The sequence below is a fragment of the Dasypus novemcinctus genome, chromosome 19 (assembly GCF_030445035.2).
Source record: "Dasypus novemcinctus isolate mDasNov1 chromosome 19, mDasNov1.1.hap2, whole genome shotgun sequence".
NCBI classification, from domain to species: Eukaryota; Metazoa; Chordata; class Mammalia; order Cingulata; family Dasypodidae; genus Dasypus; species Dasypus novemcinctus.
Window position 1 is genome coordinate 52,442,539 of NC_080691.1, and position 21,666 is coordinate 52,464,204.

Genomic DNA, 21,666 nt, shown 5'->3' on the forward strand with positions numbered 1-21,666 from the left:
CCTTCCCGTCCGTTCCCCTGGCCCCCGGCCGCCTGGGATCCAGGCCACAACCAGTTAACTCCGCAGGGCGAATCCGAGGCCCACGCAGGCTGACTGGCTTCACTCAGCGCCCTAATCGGCACATCTGCAGACAGGAAATCCGCACCGAGTTCCCAGTCTATTATCTGAGACACCTGGTGTGGGCGGGTGATTCAGAGGCAAACAATGAGCGCGCCCCCTGCACAGCAATTAACTGCTTTAACTACTAATGTGTTTAATCCTCCACGTGGAGATCAAGGCCGCGGGGAGGAACGGGATGCAGGCGGCCTCGGCTGCCCAGCTCTCGTCGCAGGCCGCGGGGTCTCCATGTCCGTCCGTGGTCCTGGCCAGTCACGGGCGAGATGGGCACGGCTCCGCGTGGGAAACCCCCGCGAGGGCTTGCGGGCCCTTCGGCACGTGTGCCCCTGGGGGGCGCGGGGGCAGCCTTCCCTTCTTTTTTGTTTTTAAACCCGTGTCAAAGAAGCCTGGCTTGTACTGACAGAATGCCTGTTCCCTTAAGAAAAGCCACCCCTGGAGTAAACTCTCCTGGGCGGCATCGGGCGGTATTTCATGTTGAGCCTTTCGGATGGGATTGGACATCCTTCGCAGAGAGTCGAAACGATGCCTGGTAAAGGCTTATCCATTTACCCGGCTGCAAATACCCCCCAGCTGCCACGTGGGGAAGTGGCTCCTGAACGTTTACGAAGCTCTGGCCCCCGGATGGAGCGAGCAGTGGAGTCGACACAGGCCCGCGCAGAAGGCACGCCAGGGCTGCCCGCACGGCCCGGAGGTGGGGGTCAGAGGCTCAGGGCTCCGCCGAGTTTCCACCCGCAGCATAAACTGCCCTGGGCAGACAGTCTGGGGGATGCTCTTTTGGGAAATATGCAATGGACTCCCCAGGAATAGGGTGGGAGTATCTGTGCCGCAGGAGCTTTGCCAGGTGCTGCCTGTCACCACTAGACCCCAACAGGGAGCTGGGGGGGCCCCCGAGGCTTCCCAAAGGCACAGCCCTGGGCCCTCTGAGCCCCTGGGGTGGAGCAGGGGATACGAAGAATGTCAGTGAGACAAATGGGGGTGCGGTTCAGAAGGGAGGGGAGAAACCAGCTACTGCACCATTTAGGACGGAATTCAAGATAATAAAGATCAGTTTCACTGCTGGGTCGGAAAGGTGACCTTATCTCCAGAACGTTCATCCTCAGAAAATGGTTTGCACTTTTACAACTTGGTCAGGAAAACATCTTTGGGTAAGTTAGCAGCCCTTGGGTCAAGATGTGCTGAATTCAATGGGGCCTTTCCAAGCTCATCAGATCTGTGCTTGTGTCTACTGGACAGAAGGAAGGGGTTCCGGTACCTCTGCTATCGTTTCTCACTTCCATTTGTTCTGAGCGACTCAGGGAGGCTTTTTGGGAAATGTCCAGCTCTGCGAGGAGCTGTGTCCACCCCCGGCCTGCCCTGGACAGTACTTCTGGGGCCTTGGCACAACACGCTGCCCTGATCTGAGCCGCTGGTCCTGTGTCCAGGCTCACCCAGGAAGGTCGGCCCAACACTTAATGCAAAAGGCCCCGGGGACTTAGCAACACTGGGAGAGAACCAGAAGCCGATTGTTTTGACTTTAAACGTGTACACTGACACGTACACTGACAGGACAATCAAGGGACTTAGAATCCCCAAATAAAAGCCTCTGGTATCAATCAGCAGTGGGGGCAGTTCCAAGGAGCTCTGCTATGCCCACTCGTCCATGCCCCTGCCAAACAGGACCCGACAGATGGTGGGTACCTGGCCACGGCATTGGGCCCTCCCCCCCAGTTGGCCACAGCCACGGCATCAGGTGCTCACTCATCCAGATGGCCACAGCATCAGACCCTCACTCCCCCCAAATGGCCACACCAAGCTATGTGGCCTGTATTCCACCTGATGGGCCATGGCCACACCATCGAGCTCTCGCTCCAATCGGGTGGCCACGGCATCGGGCCCTCGCTTCACCTGGACAATCACAGCCACAGCCCTGGGCCTCAGTCCACATGGACAGGCCACAGCATTGGGTCCCCACTCCACCCAGAGAGCCCTGGCCACAGCATAGGGCCTTCACTTCACCAGTCGGCCACAGCCAGGGCAGCAGGTGCTCACTCTACCGGGTGGCCACAGCTTCAGGCTCTCGTTCCACCTAAATGGCCACAGCATCGGGCCCCAGGTCCACACTGAGGGGCCATGGTATCAGGCCACACTGCGTCCAGATGGTCACAGCATCGGGTCCTGACGCCACCTGGACAGCCACGACGTTTGGCCCTCACTCTACCCCGACTACCCAGCCATGGCACCCTTCCTCAAAGCCCAGCTCGCCTCCAGGCTGTCCCTCCCACCCTTCCACAGGCCACTGAGGCCCAGGCCCCGGATAGGGGTCTCCTCTGGCTGCGTCTGCACTCTCCACCCTTCTCTGATGTGGGCTCGGGTCCGTGGCCTGGCTGCTATTGCCTAAGGCGGGGACAACAGGTCCCTCCTGCACAGCCACACCTGTTCGGCCTCCACCAAGTGGGATGCGCCACTCAGAAAGGAAATTAGGATGCAAGGGTGAACCCCACAGTGCAGGAAGGGAACGCCAGCCAGGACGCTGGCCGGGAGGAGCCCTTGGCACTGTCCCCGGACAAAGGCTTTGGGAGCTGCGAGGTGATACCCTCTCCTCGCAGTGGTGGCCCTCAGTGCCCAAAGCAACCCACCGGGCAGGACTGGGGCCCACGGAAATGCCGGGTGGACTCAAATGCCTGGGCCACCCCTACATGCGAGAGCAGCCAGCTTGGAGCAACCGCAGGACGTGGGCCTCGTGGCTAAAAGAAGAACACCTAACTTAGCCCCCGAAGGAAACATCTGGGATGTGTGTGACAAAACCCTCTCATCCATCTCTTAAAGGATCCGAAAGTTGGGAGACCTGCTTGGCCTCTCCGAGCGGCGAGCAACTTGCTGCCGGCTTCAGCTCACAGCTCAGCTTGGATTTATGTTTCCAGAATGGTGCTCAAGAGCCACGGGGGAGAAGTGGGGTTGGCATGCTGGGGGGTGGCGGGCTGAGCACGGTCAGGTGTCGGTGCCACCCCAATCGGAGGGACCACAAGGCATGTTGCTTGGTGGCCGGCCCATCTGAGGCTTGGCAGAAAGAGGCGACAACCCCCCATGGTGATGGGAAGGAGAGCGGGGAGCCCCACGGCAGAGGCGGGAGGGAGGAGCAGCCCCGCTCTGTGGCACTGCAGCGCCCCAGCCGCTGCCGGGAGGGGACCAAGGTGGGGAATGCGTGGCTCGGCGCCGCCCTTACCGATGGCCCACAGGACGGTGTCGAAGGTGCCCGTGTCCTCCCTGCCAGAGGCGTGGTCCTTCCAGGTGACCTGCAGGCGGCTGTCCGGAAGCTTCCGCACACACAAGGGGGTGCAGCCCCGCAGGAAGCGGGTGCCGTGAGCTGCCATGTGCTCTGTCACCAGGGAAGCCATTTGCTGCAAGGCACAGAGAACGCGGTGAGTCCTCCCGGCCGTGGGGGCGGGTGGACCGTGGCCTGGAGGGGAGAGGCTCTGCCTTCCCTGCTCAGGGCGGCTCCACTCAGACAGCCCTGGCCATGTCTTGGTATGACCCGTGTTGTGACGGACACTGAAGAGGCACCGAGCCTGGCGCCACCGGGGATGCCCCGTCGAGCAGGGAGAGGAGAGCTGGGGGCTGAGAGAACGTCTTGAGGGGACAGTGGCCACGGGCCCTGCTGGAGGTCGAGTGCGCATGGACTGCTTCCCCCACCCCCCATACTCTCTGGGAGGCTGGGGGCTGGGCAGGAGGGTGGCAGGCGTCTTGGACTCCCAGCTGACCTGTGTTCTGGACCCACACGGCCTTTTTGCTCTTACTCGATACTAATTCATTAGGCTTCGCTAAAAACGACAACAGCAAAAGACCCTCCCCCTTTCCTGGGGTAGGTGGTCCAGGCAGGGGCTCTGCAGCCCGATCAGGCCTCTTGTGAGCAGGGGGTGAATATGGGAGAGCTGAAATGTGGACTGCGGCGGCTTGCTCGGTCGGTAGAGGTGGGGTCTGGCTGCGGACGAGGGGTCGGTCCCGCTTGGGACGAGGGGTCGGTCCCACTTGGGACGAGGGGTCGGTCCGGCAGCAGACGAGGGATCGGTCTCACAAGGGGTTGCGCGGTTCGGCTGACGGGGTCGCCCGGCGAAGCCGGCGACGAAGGGGTCGCCCGGAGAAGCCGGCGACGAAGGGGTCGCCCGGAGAAGCAGGCGATGAACTGGGGACAAGGGAGGCCAGGCCCTTGTCGGGGGCTCTCAGGACTGGAGGGCGCACGGCAGAAGAACTACCACGGAGACAAGGTAAACACGCAAGTCCCCTTCATTGAGGGAGAGGCAACAGTTTTATAGGGGCTGGGGAAGGCTGATTGGTCGAAGCCACACCCTGCTCTGATTGGTTGCCGGAGAAAGGTCAGTGGGCGGTGCTGGACGGGAGAGGGGTGGTGGTTAGGGATTGGCTGTTGCTGTTGCTGGGGGAAGGGGCAGGGTTTAGGGATTGGTGGCTGCTGTTGCTGGGGTGGAGGGCAGACTTGAGTTTCCCGCCCACGCCTGGCTGTTGCTGCTGTCGGGGGGAGGGAAAAGGGCAGACTGGATTTCTCCGCCCACGCCTGGCTGTTGCTGCTGTCGGGGGAGGGGAAAAGGGCAGACTGGAATTTTCTGCCCTGCGCCTGCGCAGGGAGAAGGAAGAAGGGTGTTGCCTCAAAGGCATCGTGTGGCGCCATCCGGGAGGAGGGGCGGCCGCGGAAGCATGGCTGCCGAGAAGGGGAGACCCGAGGGCACTCTGCGCCCATGCCGAGCTCCCTTCAGGGGTGGCGGTGAGTCCGACCAGCCACCCTATTATGGGGGCAGCGGCTTGGCCTGCCACGGCTGCTCCCCCGCCAGGCCAGCAAACCACACTTCAGCCCGAGGGGTGACCGCAGTGGACCCCCAGTTCTTGGTATTGGTTCACATGCTGGTGAGGGGGGGACCCATTGGGAATAGGATCTTTTTTTCCTCCCCCCCTGCTGCTTTTGCTGTGTCCATTTACTATGTGATCTTCTGTGTCTGTTTCTTTTTTATCATCTCCTCGTTTTCCCCTCTAAGCTTCACCAGGATTCGATCCCAGGGATCTCTGATGTGGGAGTGAGGTTCCCTGTCACTTGTGCCACCTCGGTTCCTAGTTTCTGTTGCTTCTTGCCTGGACTCTGCCCCGCGTCTCTCTTTTGTGGCATCATCATCTTGCTGTGTCGCTCAGCGCACGGGCCTAGCTCGCCACATGGGCACACCTTTACCAGGAGGCCCCAGAGATCGAACCCAGGTCCTCCCATATGGTAGGCAGAAGCCCAATCACTTGAGAAACATCCGCTTCCAGGAAAAGGATCTTAAGATGTGACTTCAGTTAAAGTGTGGATGGACTCCAGATACCTGGGGTCCTTGGAAATGAGTGAAAACAGAGGGAGAGAAGCCTCAGGGAGCAGCCACAAGCTGGAAGTCAACAGAACCCAGGAGAGAGAGAAGAAGCCGCCATGTTTGTGCATTGCCATGAGATGGAAAAGCCAAGCACCGAGGGGGGCCGGTGGCTGGCCCCAGATGCCACAGTCTTTGGGGAGAAAGCCCCGCCTTGCTGATACCTGGATTTTGGGCTTCTCCTGGCTCCCGATCTGGGAGCTGATAAATTCCTGTTGTTTATGCCAATCCCACTGCGCTGCATTTGCTTGAGTAGCTGGAAAACTCAGTGAGCATACCCCATGACCCCAGCTCTGCAAGGCGATGGACCCTCTTTGCAGGGGCCTGGGGACATCTGCCATATTGACATGATGACCCCAGACTTGGATTTCAGCAGGTGGCTTTACCTTGATGACTATTTAACTACAAAAATCAGAAAACAAAACACCTCTACCCACCCATCACAATCATGGGTCACAACGTTCCATGTACTCTAGACCATCCATGGATGCCAAGGGGTAGTATCCTTGAGCTCCAAATACAGCACACTCAGAACTGACACGACCCCCCGACAGGCCCACTGTAGCAGTTTGATATTATCGATGAATCCCAAAAAGAAATATTGGACTATGTTTGTAAACTGATCTTTTCCTCTGGGCATATTAGATTATACGGGGTTCAGAGGTTGACTTGATTAAGTAATTATGTAAACCTCTTGTGCCAGTAGGGTACCCTTGGTGGGTGGGGACTCACAGATAAAAGGCATGGCAAAGGACAGAGTTGGAGGGTTTTGAGGTTGGAGTTTGATGCTGAAGCCTTAAGCTGGAGCCCCAGGAAGTAAGCACACAGAGGAAAGAGAAGCAAGCCCCAGGAAGAAAGGAACCCTGAGCCCAGGAAAAAGCAAGCCCTGGAAAGAGAAGAACCCTGAACCCAGAGAAAAGCAAGGCCCTGGAAGGGAGGAACCCAGGAAACCTGACCCCTCACAGACATCGGCAGCCATCTCGCTCCAACATGTGGCAACAGACTTTGGTGAGGGAAGTAACTTATGCTTTATGGCCTGATATCTGTAAGCTCCTACCTCAATTAAATAACCTTTATAAGAACCAACCAATTTCTGGTATTTTGCATCAGCACTCCTTTGGCTGACTAATATACCCACTCTGACAGCACTGTTCCTGCCCAGCAACAGGCCGTACCCCAGGCCGCACCTTCAGGCCTGGGAGAACGGTGGGCTCCTAGCTCGCATGCTGGCTCACTTCGGTCTGGGACGGGCCTGGCTCATGGGTTATCTCACTTCGGTCTGGAATGGATCCAACTCACATGCTATCTGACTTCTGCCTGGGACGGGCTGGTTGTCACCTTATTTTACTTTGGTTTGGGATGGACCTGGCTCACGTGCTGACTTCAATCTGGGATGGGGTGCCACTGCTACCAGCTGTTTACTGCCTCTCGGCGTTAGGTCCATCCAGTGCCTGCCAGCTTCCCACCCGCTCCTCCCAGATGATGTGAGACAACGCGCCCCACCACGGGGCCCTCAATGAGGCTTGCAAAGGAGGGAGCGGGGACATGGGATTTCTGAGCTGCTGCCTCCACCAACTCCTGCATCGCGTTGCAGCTGGAATACAGGAGCCAAGCCGATGTCAGGAGGCCCAGTTTGGGGGCCCCGGGGATGCCCCTCTACCCATGTTGCACACGTTCGCCTGCCTTCAACTTTCTGGCACACGTGCTTTTATATTTAGTTGGTAGTCAACCCATCCGGCTCAAGTTTAGGCCAGTTCCTAAAGACACAAATCGTTCCCCAGCTCGTACTACACGAGCTTGGGGTGGAGGGGGCAGGGCCTGGGGGCGGGGGATGCAGGTACCTGGTCGAAGCCGCGGAGGGGAATGCTGCGCATCATCACGGTGGAGTCCAGGCCGAGGCCGGCGAGGAACCCGGCGCACTCCAGGGCGACGTCTGCCGAGGCCGGGTTAAGGAACGTAGATGGGGTCAGGGAACGGGAGCCGAGCCCCGCAGCGGGCAGAGGGCCAGACACGTGTACCCCGCCAGGAGGAAGCTCCCCACTTGAGCTGCAAGACCAGCCCCCTGTACGCTTTGGGGATGGGAGTCTTTTGGCACCCACAGGAGAGACCAGGCCATTTCAGGACCCCCATTTCATCCTTGGGGCTGGACCTGCATTCCGTGGGGTCTGTGTGGGGCTGAAGAGTTACCAGCTGGAGCTCCCGGGGAGCGACAACGTATCCGTGAAGGACACAAGGCCACCTCCCAGCTGCTCCCCGAGCTGAGCCCGTGCCTCCTCCACAGACCCCCCCCTCATTTTCTCACTGCCTCTGAATGAGTGGGGCCTGCTCTCAGGGGAGGCCTGCCTGCCTCACGCCCCGTGTCCAGCGGTCCGGCCGGTTTGGCCACCTCGGGGCGAGTCTCAAGAGAAGGCAAGAGTCACGCAGGGTCAGCCTCTGGTTGTGATCCGCGGGTCCCCAAATGCTTGGCTGAGGGCAGCAGAGCTCGTCCCTGACAGGGGCGGTGAGAGGAAACCTCGGGGGCTGGAGTTTCCATGTCTTCTCAGGATGGCGGCGACCGCCCTGGCAGGGAAGGATACAGCTGGCCCCCACCACCAACCTGTGACAGAAACAAGCAGAGGGAGAACAGCGTGAGTCCAGCCGCGCGGCGCCCCGCAGCGGCCGTGTCGGGGGCGGGCCGGACGCGGCCTTTGTGTGAGGCGCTTTGTGCTGGGCTGTCAGCACCAAGCTAACCCTTCAAACAGGGACTGCGAGCAGGTACGAGACGCGTTTTCCTGAGGCCGCAGCTGAGGGAGACCATCTGACAGACGTGCCGCTCAGGAAGGAAACTGCCGGATGGTGAAGGATGCCGGCGACAGAGAGGGCACGCGAAGGGCCCGGAAGGTGGTGCGAGGCCCACGGGGGTGCCGAGGGGGCCGAGGGGAGCCTGTTTACGGGAGGCGGCAGGGTTTTCTTTGGCCCTGAGGTGAGTGCCGTCGTGGGGTCACACGGGAACTCCCAGGGCTGGGGGCAATGGGGGAGGGGCAGAGGGACAGGACGGCGTGGGGGGCTCTCGGGGAAGCTCCCTCTGGACAGAATGCTCTTGGACCCCGGAAGGCGGCATGCACCCACCCAGCCTGCCACACGGGGGTCTGGGACCAGAACCGGCCCCCTCGGAGCTCATTCGGTTAAAAGGTGGGGCCGGGGCCCCCTGGAGGCAACCCCAGGACTTGGGAACCTGGCAGAGTCCTCTTAAATATTTCCCTGGTCGTTTAAATCCTCAATGCCACACTTCGCATGGACACACACACCACCCCCAAATGCACACGTATGCACAGGCGCACACTTGCACACTTGCACAAGTACTGAACCCAGCGGAGAGCTCCCCACCGGGCGGTGGCTGCGTGGGTGGGCGCGTCACATCACCCCTCGGCGTTTGAACAGGGGGAGGTGATGTCAGGACCGGATCAGCCCGGTGTCAGCGTTAATCCCGGCAGGTACTAATGATATAATTCCATTTCAAAAGGCACACATCCCTGGGAAGACTTCTGTAGGTGCCCTGCGGGAAGCAACCAGCGCACAGCTTCCTCCCGGGGGGCTGGCGGCGGAAAACTACACGGAGCCCCTGTCCGGGCAGCCCTGGCTGGCCCTGGGCCACCTGCACGGCGGGTCAGAGAGGGCGCGGGGGGGGGGCCCGGGGGCGGAGAAGCTTCCAGGCCCCACACCAGGTTTGGCTGCTCCAAAGAAACAGGCACACAGATACACGCGTGCGTACCCGTGTGTGCAGACACACGTGCTACACCACACATACGCGCCTATGCCGTGTGCGCACGCAAAAACGTGTGATGTGCACATCTCTATATGCGGACACATTTTCAAACTGACGAAGCCCCAGCTCTTGTGGACTTGACAGATACTCCTTTGACCAGCCTGCCCTGAATGCACAAATTGAGTTGGTCAAAGGCACCGTCCCCGAGCACAGGGTGCCTCCGACCTTGATGGGCTGCACATGTCGGTGCCAAGGAGGGTGCTGACCCCCCTCCACGGCACCCGGCCCGTCTCCACCCGCCCCGCAGCCTCCGAGCCCCTGTGACGTGGCACGTGTGCCCAGGCCCACCCGGACGGCCCCGGGCCCTGGCACGGCCGCCCCAGGGATGCACGGCCGCGACACCACCTGCGAAACTGTCTCCAGGGCCCTCCCACCCCACGGCCGGGGGGCTCTCCTGATTTGGGCAAAACAATTCTCCATTTCCACAGACCAGGGGCACCTCCCCGGGGGGCAGCAGGGACTGGCAGGGGCCGAGCCGCCCGTTCCGCCCCGGGTCCCTCTTGGCCCCTGGTGCAGCGGGTAGTGGGGGAGCCACTCTGGGGCGTCGAGAGCGGTCACGGGTCACGGTCAACGATCTGGCTTCACCTGCTCCTTCCCCACCAACGCATCCAATTACGTGATGCTCCTTCCTGGAAGGTTAGGCAGGGATTTCCTTGCTGAGCTGACGGGGCTGAAGGAGGAAACGGCTGGTAAGGAAATGGATGCCCAAGACTCCAGGGCCCAAGCAGGGGAGGTCCCAGGGGGCCGGGACCCCGTTTAGTTTTTCTCACGGTCACTTCCGAATGGAAGACCGGGCTTCTGCTGAACGCAGCCGAGCCCCTCGGCCTTGCAGAGGCACCTGCTCTTGCCTTGGCCCACCACCCAAATAAGAACCAGGGGGCGGTGGCATCGACAGTGCCACCCCCAGCTCTGGAGACCCCGAATCCAGCATTTGGTTGCTGGCAGGCGCTCACGTGCTGCCCCCTTTCTGTACACACGTAAACATATTGTGCAGAGGCCTCCACTGTGGACTTGCCTTCTCAGAGGGCAGGCTTTTTGTTTCTTTTGAGCTACTGGGGCCAGGATTGAACCTGGGACCTCGTGTGTGGGAAGCTGGTGCTCAAACACTGAGCCATATTGGCTCCCCTGAACTAGTCCTTCCATTGGTCTGCTTGTTGCGTTTTTTTGTTTTTTTAAATGATCATTTTATACCTTCTTCCCTCCAACCACTTTTTTTTTTTAAGATTTATTTTATTTATTTCTCTCCTCTTCCCCCCGTTGTCTGCTCTCTGTGTCCATTCGCTGTGTGTTCTTCTGTGTCCGCTTGTATTCTTGTCAGGCGGCACGAGGAATCTGTGTCTCTTTTTGTTGTGTCATCTTGCTGCATCAGCTTTCCGTGTGTGCAGCATCACTCCTGGGCAGGCTGCCCTTTTTTCACACTGGGTGGCTTTCCTTGAGGAGCGCACTCCTTGCGTATGGGGCTCCCCTAAGCGGGGGACACCCCTGCATGGCACAGCACTCCTTGCGCGCAGGCCAGCTCACCACACAGGTCAGGAGGCCCTGGGTTTGAACCCTGGACCTTCCACATGGTAGGCGGACACTCTATCAGTCGAGCCATGTCCGCTTCCCTTGTTGTTTTTTTGTTTGTTTTTAGGAGGCATCAGGAACCGAGCTCGAGACCTCCATGTGGGAAGCAGGGGCTCAATAGATTGAGCCACATCCATTCCCATGGGCAGGCTTTCTAGTTCGAGTCTGAACAGGGGAGGAAGTGGAAACAAAAGACCTAAATCGGGCCCCTGAAGGCCCAGGCTTAAAGAGCTCTTCATCTGCCTCTCAAGTTTGAAGGCCGCTGACCTGCTTTCCGAGGGGCGACAGCCGCACGCGCCTGGCGGCCCTGAGACGCAGGAAACGCCACGAGCCCCTGGCACCCCCGGTGAAGCAGCGTCCCCAAGGCTTCCTTCCCATCAGACCAGGGGCTGATCCCAGACCTAACGTGTCCCTGTGGAGGTGCCTCCTCAGGCCAAGTCCAGCCTCTGCCCGGTCAGTCCCTGGGCCCGTGTGACTCTGCCACATGGACATGCCTGGTGGAACGGGCAGCGGGGGCCCCAAAGCGTGGGGGGCTGAGTCCCAGGCAGGCCGCTCCCCTCACTTCCGCTGGCTGCGAGGACGCCGCGCCACATGGAAGTGGCGGCCACGCAGAAAACGTGGCAATAAAGTGGCAGCGGGCTGACTAAATAAACCCCTGGGGTTGCTCTGAGGAAAACAATTGACCCCTTCCAGGTTCTTAGGCTTAGGAAGAGAGAGAAATGGTTACTGTATACCTGGCTGGCCTCAGGGAGTTCGAATAAAAACGGTTAAAAAAGGTTATTTCCATGACAGACTCTGATGGGCAGTGTTAGCTCAGCCTGATTTATGAAAACACTCTCGTTGCTCCGTTCGCTGACGAAGTCTGCACAGTCCCTGGGGATTCGACGGGGGCAGAAAGCATCAGTCTGGTGGGAGGGGGGATGGCGGGGACCCCCACACTCCGTGAGCCACGTGGGGCCCAGGTGTGGGGCAGCAGGATGTGCAGGGTCCCGGGGGCTCGATCACCTTGTCGGCTCGGTGTGCGGGAAGAGCCACCCCTAGACATCCACAGCGCAGCCAGAGACAAAGGTGACGAGGTGGAGGCCAGCCCAGACCGTCAGCTCAGAATCGGGGTGTGCAGAGCACTGACCTACAGACACAGCCCCCGGAGAGGGCTGGGGTAATGTGACCAAAATGCCTCACCAGGGGTACCTGAACCCCAAAACCTGGTAGTAATGGAGAGGGCAGAGCTCAGGGTCGTGGAGGCCAGGAGGTCAAGGCCAGGGGACCCCGGTGGATCTGCAAGGGCTTTGCAGAGAGGCTGCCCCAGGGAGCAGGGTGAGCAGGAAATAGCATGAGACGTGGGGTCGGTGGCACAGGCCAGCTCAGCACCTCTGCTCCCATGTCCCCAAAAGCACAACCACCCTCTGACCTGGGGGGGCTGCTGAAGCCCCTCGCTGCACGTGGATCCAGGCCCCCCAGAACCTGCAGGGTTCTCCCACAAGGAACTTTGAGGCAGGAGCTGCCTTTCAGCCTTCCACATTCCTTATTCCCTCCCCTGGCCAGGGGCTCATCTGCTGAACAGGCACTTGGTCACACCAAGCCCACACCCCCCCGAGCCCACAACCATGCCAGCCACTTGCCCCCCCCCAAGTCCTCGGCCACAGTGGCTGGTCACCCCCAAGCCCTCAAGCATGCCAGCCCTACACTCCAAACCCTCAGCCGTGCCAGCTGCAGCCCACCTCCCCGAGCCCTCAGCCACCCTGCCCCGTGTCCCCCCCCAGCCCACAGCCAGGTTAGGCGGCTCATGTCCTCTGAGCCCACGGGTGGAGGAAGGGGTGAATCAGGCCTGGGCAGGGGTGTGTCCCTGCGGCTGGGATGCCTGGGTGGCCTTACGGGAACAAGGGTGAGGCAGGAAACTGCCGAGCCGCAGGCGCCACTGCTGGGACTGATGCGCAAGAACTTGGAGCGACCAGCCACTGTGCCCTACACAGACGCGCCTTCAAAGAAGTTTCCGGCATCAGGGACGCGGCGCGGAGGGGTCCCCGTGCGCGGCTGTAGAACATGCGAGGGGTCTGGGGTGGACGGGCCCGTCCACGAGTTCCCACAGGCCTCGCGGTGCCCGCTGCCTCCGGGAGGCGCAGGCACGGGCGTCTGCTGAGGCACACACGCAGCGCGCACGGGTGGGCAGCCGTCCCCGGCAGAGCCTGCCCAGAGCCGGCCCCCAGGCCTCCTGGCTGAGGCCAAGGTCACAACGTCCCCACACAGCTCCGGGAGGCACTGGGAGCCCAGAGAGCAGCCCTGGGGTCCGTATTAATTTCAGCTCCATTTTAAAGGCGAGGTAAAATAAACATGGGGAATATTTATAAGGCAAATAAATCTGGCAGAAACAGCCCCTCCAAGTGTGAGTGGCAACCTCCCCCTCAGCCCCAGCCCAAGCTGATAAAATACAGAAATGCTACTGTAGGCCCTCCAGGCTTATTTTGACTACAGCTGAGGAATGTAACATGTAAACACTGACTCCGCTATTACACTGTTACAACTTGCATTAACAGCACCGGACAAAAGCGGCATTTTCACAGAAGCATCATTCGGGGGTATATCTCCAGCTTAATTTTTAGAAAAAAACCATTTCCTCACATAAATCATCCTCAGAACGCAATGGGTGACTGATACGTTGCAAACACTTTTTTTTCCCCTTGAACAATAACATACCTAGATTCCTTCTAAACGAAAGAGCTTTAAAAAAGAAATCTCCTAAATGTGTTTTTTTTGGCCCCCTGGAGAAAATAAACACTGCAATTTCTTTCCTGACTGAAATATCTGGGCCTGGGTCTTCCCGGGCACACCAGCAGCCCCCCGCACGCACTCACAGACGAGACGGCCCTGAGCCCGTGGCTGCCCCGCTGAGCGGCACCGGACGCTTCCTCTGGCCAGGGCTGTCACATGCACGGCTGTGCACCCAGCCTCCCCTCAGACCTGGCTCCCCTCAGACCTGGCCTCCAATCACAGCCAGTCTCCCCTCAGACCTGACCTCCCCCAGACTCAGCCACCCTCAGATACAGGCTTCTTCAGACCCAGCCTCCCCTCAGTCCCGGCCTCCCCCAGACCTGGCCTCCAATCATGCCCAGCCTCCCCTCACACCCAGTTGTCCTCACATCCAGCCTCCCCTCAGACCCAGCCTCTCCTCAGACCTGGCCTCCAATTACATCCAGCCACCCCTCAGATCCGGCCTCCCTCAGACCTGGCCTCTCCTTACAGCCGGCCCCCCTTACAATGGCCTCTTCTCGGACTCAGCCTCCACCTCAGTCGTGGCCTCCCCTCCCATCTTGCCTTTCCCAGATCTGGCCTCCAATCATACCCGGCCTCCCTCAGTCCCAGCCTCCAGCCACAAGAACTGTGCAAGACCAGGATATAGCACCCGCTGGTATTCTGCGATGGGCAAGAGAAGGTGACCTCAGCCAGGCACCAAGCAGCCACACAGCCAGGCATGGTTCCACCTGATAGTCATGGAGAGGCTTACGCTTTGTTTCTAAGTTCCAACAAGAAGAAGTAACAGGAAAGAAAACCGAGAGGATCTGAAGACCAGTGCGGCTGTGCAGCCACCGGGCTTCAGAGGGCGGCCCTGGCAGAGCCAAGTGCCAGCGGCCGGCACCCACCAGGCCACAGTGGTGGACGGGGCCTTGTGTGTGGTCAGCACCGAGGGGCTGGGTGGTCAGTGGACAGCTGGGACAACTGCAGGCTGCTCTCTACCACACCCCCACCACAGACGAACTTAAAAAACTTACAGGAAAATTTGATCTGTTAAAGCCATAAAAGAACATATAGGAGGTTTTTTCCCCCTTCACAGCTTAGGGAGTGGGGAATGCTTTCTGAATATTCAATAAATCTACAAGCCATTAAGTGTAAAAGGAGATTTAAGTTTAAAAAAAAAAGAGAAAAAAACCATTTGTACATTGCAGAATATCATAAAACCAGTTAAAAGACAAACGACAAGCCGACAAAGCCTGCACCATATGCTGTGGGATTACATCCTTGACATACAAATCATGTGAAAGATAAGAGAGGGGTGTGGAAAGAAAGTGCTAGAAACGCCGGCCAAGGACCAAGCTGACTCACATCCACACACAACAAGACACACACTTGCACACAAAGACAACAAATTCTCACACAGATACACAGAGGAACTCACACACACACTCGCCCACTCACAGATTCTTATCCAGACACATTGGCCCATGCTATCACCAAAACACACACAGACCCACACACACACTCCCTTATGGCACACTTCAGTAAACCCACAAAAAATAGCTAGGCTAATGCAAGCAAAAATTGACACCTTCTGCATGAAGAAAAATGTCACCCAGTCAAAAGACAAGACACCGGGAGTGGATTTGGCTCAAGTGGTTGACCGGGTTCTATCCCCATTGCCTCCTAAAAACAAGGAAACAAATGACAAACAAACGAAGAAGCCAACTCAGGGGAGTCAATGCGGCTCAGTGGTTGAGTGCCGGCTTCCCACATACCAGGTCCGAGGTCCAATCCCTGGCCCCTGAACCTCAAAGAAGAAAAAAGACAAAACACAGCATGGGGGAAAGGGTGGGAGGAGCTGGCAGATGAATAGAAGCGACAGGGAACATCCCCTTAATAGTGGGCAGGGGGAGACACAGAGCCAAAAGGAGTGGCCGCGTAGCTCCCACGCCCTCAGTGGAGGTGGCGGCAGGAGGGGGCGCTACCTGCCGTCTTTCTGCTTTGCAAAGCGTGCAGGAGGAGGGACAAGCAGGTGGAGAGGCGCAGCCCGCTGGAGGGAAGGCCCGTCAGCAAATCATGTGAAGATGCGAAGGGCACCTGCCCTCAGACCCGGCTTTCCTGCGAGGAAGCACCTGGGACAGGTTTTAGAAAATGCCGAAGAAACACCTGGGCCGGGGGTCCAAGACGCAGGCTGGAGCTGTTCGCGGCGGAAGTAGGAGCGATGCAGAGGTTTCCTGACGGTGGAAGGTAAAATAAACCACTCCACAGCCTTGACGCCAAGCAAAGATGCCTCGGGAAGTGCAAAAACCACGACGCCCGTGGCGGGCTGAGTGTGCAGCTCATACACACACACATTCCGAGCCACGCACAAATGACACACACGTTCGCGCCCCCCCCCCCCGCCTCCCCCCAATGCACTTGCATCCACACTCCTGCCCGCACATGCACGCCCACCTGCGTGCACACAAAGTCCCGGGCAAGCTTCCCCGTCAGTCAGTCCTTAGGGCTGAACCTCTGACGATCAAGCCTCTGCCGCCCTCTGGTGGCCGCTCTGGTCCCTGCGCACATGACGTCCCTTCTGCATCCCACAGGCAGGGGGGACCAGGGCCCCGGAACCCCACCGCAGCCTCACTCTGTGGATGCAGAAATGCCCTCAAGGCCGTTCCTCCTGCTCAAGGGTGAAAAACCACTGGTCTTGCGGCGAGCCCCGTGGGGTCTTTAGATCACTAGGCAGCTCAACGTGTAAACCAGATGAAAGAGGGGTTGAGGTGGAGGCTCGGGGTTTCCATGACGACCCAGCCCTGCTTTCCCCTCAATTTGTCCTCCCTGGGGGACCTGCCAGCACACCTCGGGTTTCTGGGAACCCTGTTGGAAGACCACCGCCCTGGACAACCAACAGCCAAATCACTCCACGTGCCATTTGTTTCGTGGCTGCCAAGACAGTCACGGTGAATCAACAGCCCTGCAGAGGGACCCAGGTAAAGGCTCTTCTTCTCTTTTCTTTTTTTTTAATAAACGGAAAAGAAGGTGCTAGAAAGACAGGACCCAAACAGGGCCCTGACGTTGACTCCAGCGCACGAGGAGACGCACACGCACGTCCCGGGCCTTACGTTTTTCCAGGGGATTCCTTCAGCCAGAAGATGTCGTCACTCGTGATCCCGTATTCCAAGGCCCCTTCGATCTACGGGGAGGAAAGGAGGGATGAGAAAAGAGGACGCCGGGCCCACTGCGCAGACGCGGCGGCACGGAGCCGCCCCAGGCGCTGCACGGGCCGGCTCTACCTGGTCCTCCCCTCGTCACCGGCTCCACATTCTTTCCTTTGGGTTTGGCTTCTCTGGGGACAGGAAGGGGCCTCTCTCTCCCTAACATGGGGCGCCATCTGCCTGGCGCCTAGAACCCGTGTCCTCCTTTGCCATGACGGCAAGGCTGGCTGGCGAGGGCCCTCCCGGGTGGGTGCAGCAGGCAGGGAGGGGAGTCAGGTGGGGCCAACCCTCTCCCCTCTCTCTGTTCTTCAGGGCACCCAGCCTCAGGTGGGTGTGCATTGCTCAGGGATTATCCGCACCCAGAGGTGGACCCCACAAGCGTGTCCGGGCACCTGGAAGGGTGGACAGGGACAAGCAGACCAGACAGCAGCAACTTGGAGCTCTGGGGAGCAAGATAAGGGCCAGTCAGCAAGCTAATGGTGGGCGAGGGGTTCTCGGAGCTCTGGTGACAGTGATGAGGGAAAAGTCTGGAGCGCCCAAGAAGTGGGGAAACAGGGCGGCTCAGGCCGAATGGGCAAGAAGGAACGGCCAGCCAGGGGGGAGTCCATCTACAGAGATGGGGGCTTGCTAGGGGGTGAGCAGCAGGGTAAGCCAGGTGTCGGGGGCTGCTCCTGCATGGCAGGGCGTGGAAGGCAGGGGACGGCCGGAAGAGGCAGGGTGGGCCCAGGGCTCGTCTCCAAAGGGCACAGCTGAAGGCTGGAGCCAGCCGAGCACCTCGAGGTGGCAGTCCAGGTGAGCCCTGTGCTCGAGGAATCATACAGAGCTCCCCAACTGCCTGGCCGGAGCCTTCCACCAGCCAGCCAGAGGGAAGGAAGCTGAAGAAGTGTGAGGGACACAAGGCGCTGGGGCCCTCTGAGTGGCCAGGGAGAGTGAGATGTGTTGGTAGAAAGGAAGTGGATTTCACAGTTTACAATTCCAGTTGGCAAAAAAAATAAAGTCAGAAATTTCTTGGGTTTGCTCAAAGAAAACCGAACGTTTGGTAAAATCAAAGGGATTGAAATGCAAGCAAGGCGGCGGACTTGGCCCAGTGGTTCGGGCGTCCGTCTACCACATGGGAGGTCCGCGGTTCAAACCCCGGGCCTCCTTGACCCGTGTGGAGCTGGCCCATGTGCAGTGATGATGCGCACAAGGAGTGCCACGCCACGCAGGGGTGTCCCCCGTGTAGGGGAGCCCCACGCGCAAGGAGTGCGCCCTGTAAGGAGAGCCGCCCAGTGCGAAACAAAGTGCAGCCTGCCCAGGAATGGCGCCACACACACAGAGAGCTGACACAACAAGATGACGCAACAAAAAGAAACACAGATTCCCGTGCCGCTGACAACAACAGAAGCGGACAAAGAAGAACATGCAGCAAAATAGACACAGAGAACAGACAACTTGGCGGGGGGGGAAGGGGAGAGAAATAAATAAATAAATCTTAAAAAAAAAAAAAGAAATGCAAGCAAGCCTTAGCAGCCACCCCAGGGAGGGCGTAGCGAAGGGCAGGTGGGGCAAAGGGTGGGCCTCAGCGTCTTCCCAGGCAGGGCTGTGGGAAAGTGCAGTGGTCACTGGGTCGCACTGCTCAGGACCCAGAGCTCACACTGCATCCTACCTCTGGGTGAGTGAGGGACAGAGCTGGGAAAACTGGACTTCCACATGTACTTCACACCATACAAAAACGAACTCAAAATGGATCAGACCTATATAGGAAGGAAGCGGATGGGGCTCAGGTGATAGGGTCTTCACCTACCACATGGAGGATCTGGGTTCAATCCCTGGGGCCTCCTAGTGAAAAAGAAGAGAAAATGTGCCTGCATGGTTAGCCAAGTGCCAGCACGGTGGGCCGAGTGCCCACGGGAGTGCTGGTATGGTGAGCCAGTGCCTGTGTGGAGAACCAGTGCTTGCATAGTGAAACAGCGCCTGCATGGCAAAATAGCACTTGCATGGCGAGCTGAGTGCCCGTGCAGTGAGCCAGTGCCTGCGCACGTGAGTCACACAGCAAGATGATGATGCAATAAAAGAGAGACAAAGAGGAGAGTCAAGGTGAAGTGCAGCAGAGACCAGGAGCTGAGGTGGCGCAACTGACAGGGAACCTCTCTCCACATGAGAGGTCCCCAGGATCAAACCCCGGTGAATCCTAGAGGAGAAAGAGAAGAGAAGACAAAAAGAAAAAGAGAAATAGATACAGATCACAGAGTGAATGGACACAGACAGCAAAAACAGCAGGGTGGGGAAGAGGGAGGGAAAGGAAGAAAAATAACCTATATAGGAGATCCAAACTATAAAAGTCTTGGAAGAAAACATAAGTATAAATCTCAGCGATTTTGTTTAGGCAATAATTTCTTGGATATGACACCAAAAGTATAAGGACCCAAAGAGAAAACAGAAAAATTGGAATTAACAAAGACATAAAATTTGTGCATCCAAAATGTCAAATATTTTATGATTTCTCTTATATGAAATACTTGGGAGAACAGTGGTTACAGGGGTGGGAGAAGTAGAGAATGGGGAGTTAACTGCTACATGAGCATGTGTTTTGCTTTGAGATGAAAACAGTTTGGAAATAGATAGTAGTAAGAGTTACATAGCACTGTCACAGTATTGAATGTCAAAATAATTGTCTACTTAAAATGATTTTTGTTATGTATATTTTACCATAATAAAAATTACAAAGACATTTTTAGAAACTTTGGTGAATCAAAGATTATCAAGAAAGTGAAAAGATATGAGAGCCCTGTATGATGTTACATGCACTTGTTTTGTAAGTTCTCAATCTTTACTATATACTTATCGTTAATGTATGTTCATGTATGAATGATATATTTCAATAAATTGTTTAAAATTTTTTTTAAAATTAAAGAAACACTATTGGAACAATTTAAAACTTAAAAAAACTAACAGTGAAAAGACAACCCAAAGAATGGAAGGAAGTATTTGCAAATCACATATCTGAGAAGGATCTAGTATCCAGGATATATAAAGAACTCTTATACCTCAACAATGAAAAGATGGTTATTTAATCATCTAATTTAAAAACAGGCAAAGGATCTGAGGAGACATTTCTCCAGAGAAGATATAAATGACCAATAAGCACATGAAAGGATGCTCAACATCATTAGTCATCAGGGAAAAACATTAGAGAAATCCACAATTACATGCCACTTCACAATCACTAGGATGGTTACAATAAAGTTTAAGCAAAAGGAAAATAACAAGGGTTGGTGAGGATGTGGAGAAATTGGAACCCTCGTACATGGGTGGAGGGAAAGGAAAATGGTTCGGTAACGTTGGGAAACAGCCTGGCAGAGCCTCAAAGAATTAAATACAGAATTACCATATGATCCAGTCATTCCACTCCTAGGAATACACCCAAGAGAAATGGACACAAATGTCCACAGAAAACAAACAAAAAACACTTGTACGCAAATGTTCGCAGCATTATTCAAAATAGCCAAAATATGGAAACAACTCAGATTCCACCAACTGATAAATGGATAAGCAAAATGGGGTCTATCCATACAATGGCATATCATTCAGTCATAAAAGGATGAAGTACTGATAAATGCTATGACATGGATGAAACATTGAAAACAATGCTAAGTGAAAAAAGCAATCTCAAAATACCACAGTGTATGATTCCACTTAGATGAAATGCCCAAAATAGACAAATCCATAGAGACAGAAAGTAGATTAACAAGGCCCTTCAAGCAATGAAGAGTGAATGTCACTGTGGGCCCTGAGGGGAGGGGGAAAGAGGTATTGATTAGATGGAATCAGTGTAACTGTGTGGGAATGGAAGTGTTCCACAAGATTATGCAAGGATGGATATAGGACATGTTAAATTACACCAAAAATGTATAGGGGCCTATAGGCTAAAATGTGAATCATAATGTAAAACATAAGATAATTGAAAATTTTAAAAATTGTATAGTCTAAAATATAAACCACAATGTAAACCCAAGTATAACCTTGTTTGAAAGCTATTGTCTCAGTATCTGTACATCAGTTGCAGTAAATACAGTATGAACATGTAAAAAGATTATTGCTGGGGAAGGGACAAAGTGTCTGATGTTGAATATGTGGGAGTACTATATATTGTATATATGAATTACTGTGGTCTAAAACTTTTATGAAGACAAGCTTAATAATTAGAAGAAAAGAAAAAGAAAGGATGTAGACACTGAGGAAGAGATGGAAGAAGTTGCCTTGCTAATGTGCATACAGGGCAACACTTACTGCAGTGATGGAAGGCAAAACATCAAAAACAAAGCTTTTTAAAAAATTTTTTTGATACCCCAATTTATTTTTACTTTTTCTAAATTAGTAGGTATTCTATATCTAACCTCTAAACTCATCACTATATTCCATTTTACTATTAATGGAACCTGGCAATATATTGGGCTTCATTTTCAGGGAGGTTTTGGACCACAGAAGGGTTCGATGGTGGCAGGTGAGGAATACTAGTGTGGGGTTATTGGTGGGGGGGCACATGGTTGGGAGGGAGTTCTCCAGAGCATATGTGTGGGGTGCATAAAAATGTTTGGATATTTTCATAGTGGTTACTGTAGGGAACGATGGCTGAGCAAGTGCTGAGTTCCTGGCCAGGGGAGCTCCGTTGCATTCCCTAACTAAACAGCAACAATCCTCTGAGTGTAATGGCTAAGACCAATAAGGAAAGATGGTCCAACAATGAGCCCTTGATGCTAATGACTATGCTTGTAGGCCTGTGTGCCTGAAATAAGAACTAGGCCTAGAGCTGCAGGGTGCCTACGAGTTACCTCCTGAGAGCCTCCATGTGGTCAGTCTTGAAGCCAAACTCAGC

The 21,666-nt window shown here is 56.1% G+C and overlaps 1 protein-coding gene across 4 annotated transcripts in view; it reads right to left on the reverse strand.

The window, feature by feature from the left end:
* The window catches only part of TXNRD2 (thioredoxin reductase 2), a 102,796-nt gene that overhangs the window by 24,131 nt on the left and 56,999 nt on the right, over positions 1-21,666 (reverse strand). For all 4 annotated transcript variants that reach the window (XM_058281847.2, XM_058281845.2, XM_058281848.2 and 1 more), the window contains exons 8-11: positions 16,716-16,786; positions 8,078-8,097; positions 7,343-7,434; positions 3,320-3,494 (exon numbers count right to left, since the gene is read on the reverse strand). In XM_058281847.2, coding sequence (XP_058137830.1) covers positions 3,320-3,494; positions 7,343-7,434; positions 8,078-8,097; positions 16,716-16,786 — 358 coding nt within the window. The remainder of the gene's footprint in view (positions 1-3,319; positions 3,495-7,342; positions 7,435-8,077; positions 8,098-16,715; positions 16,787-21,666) is intronic.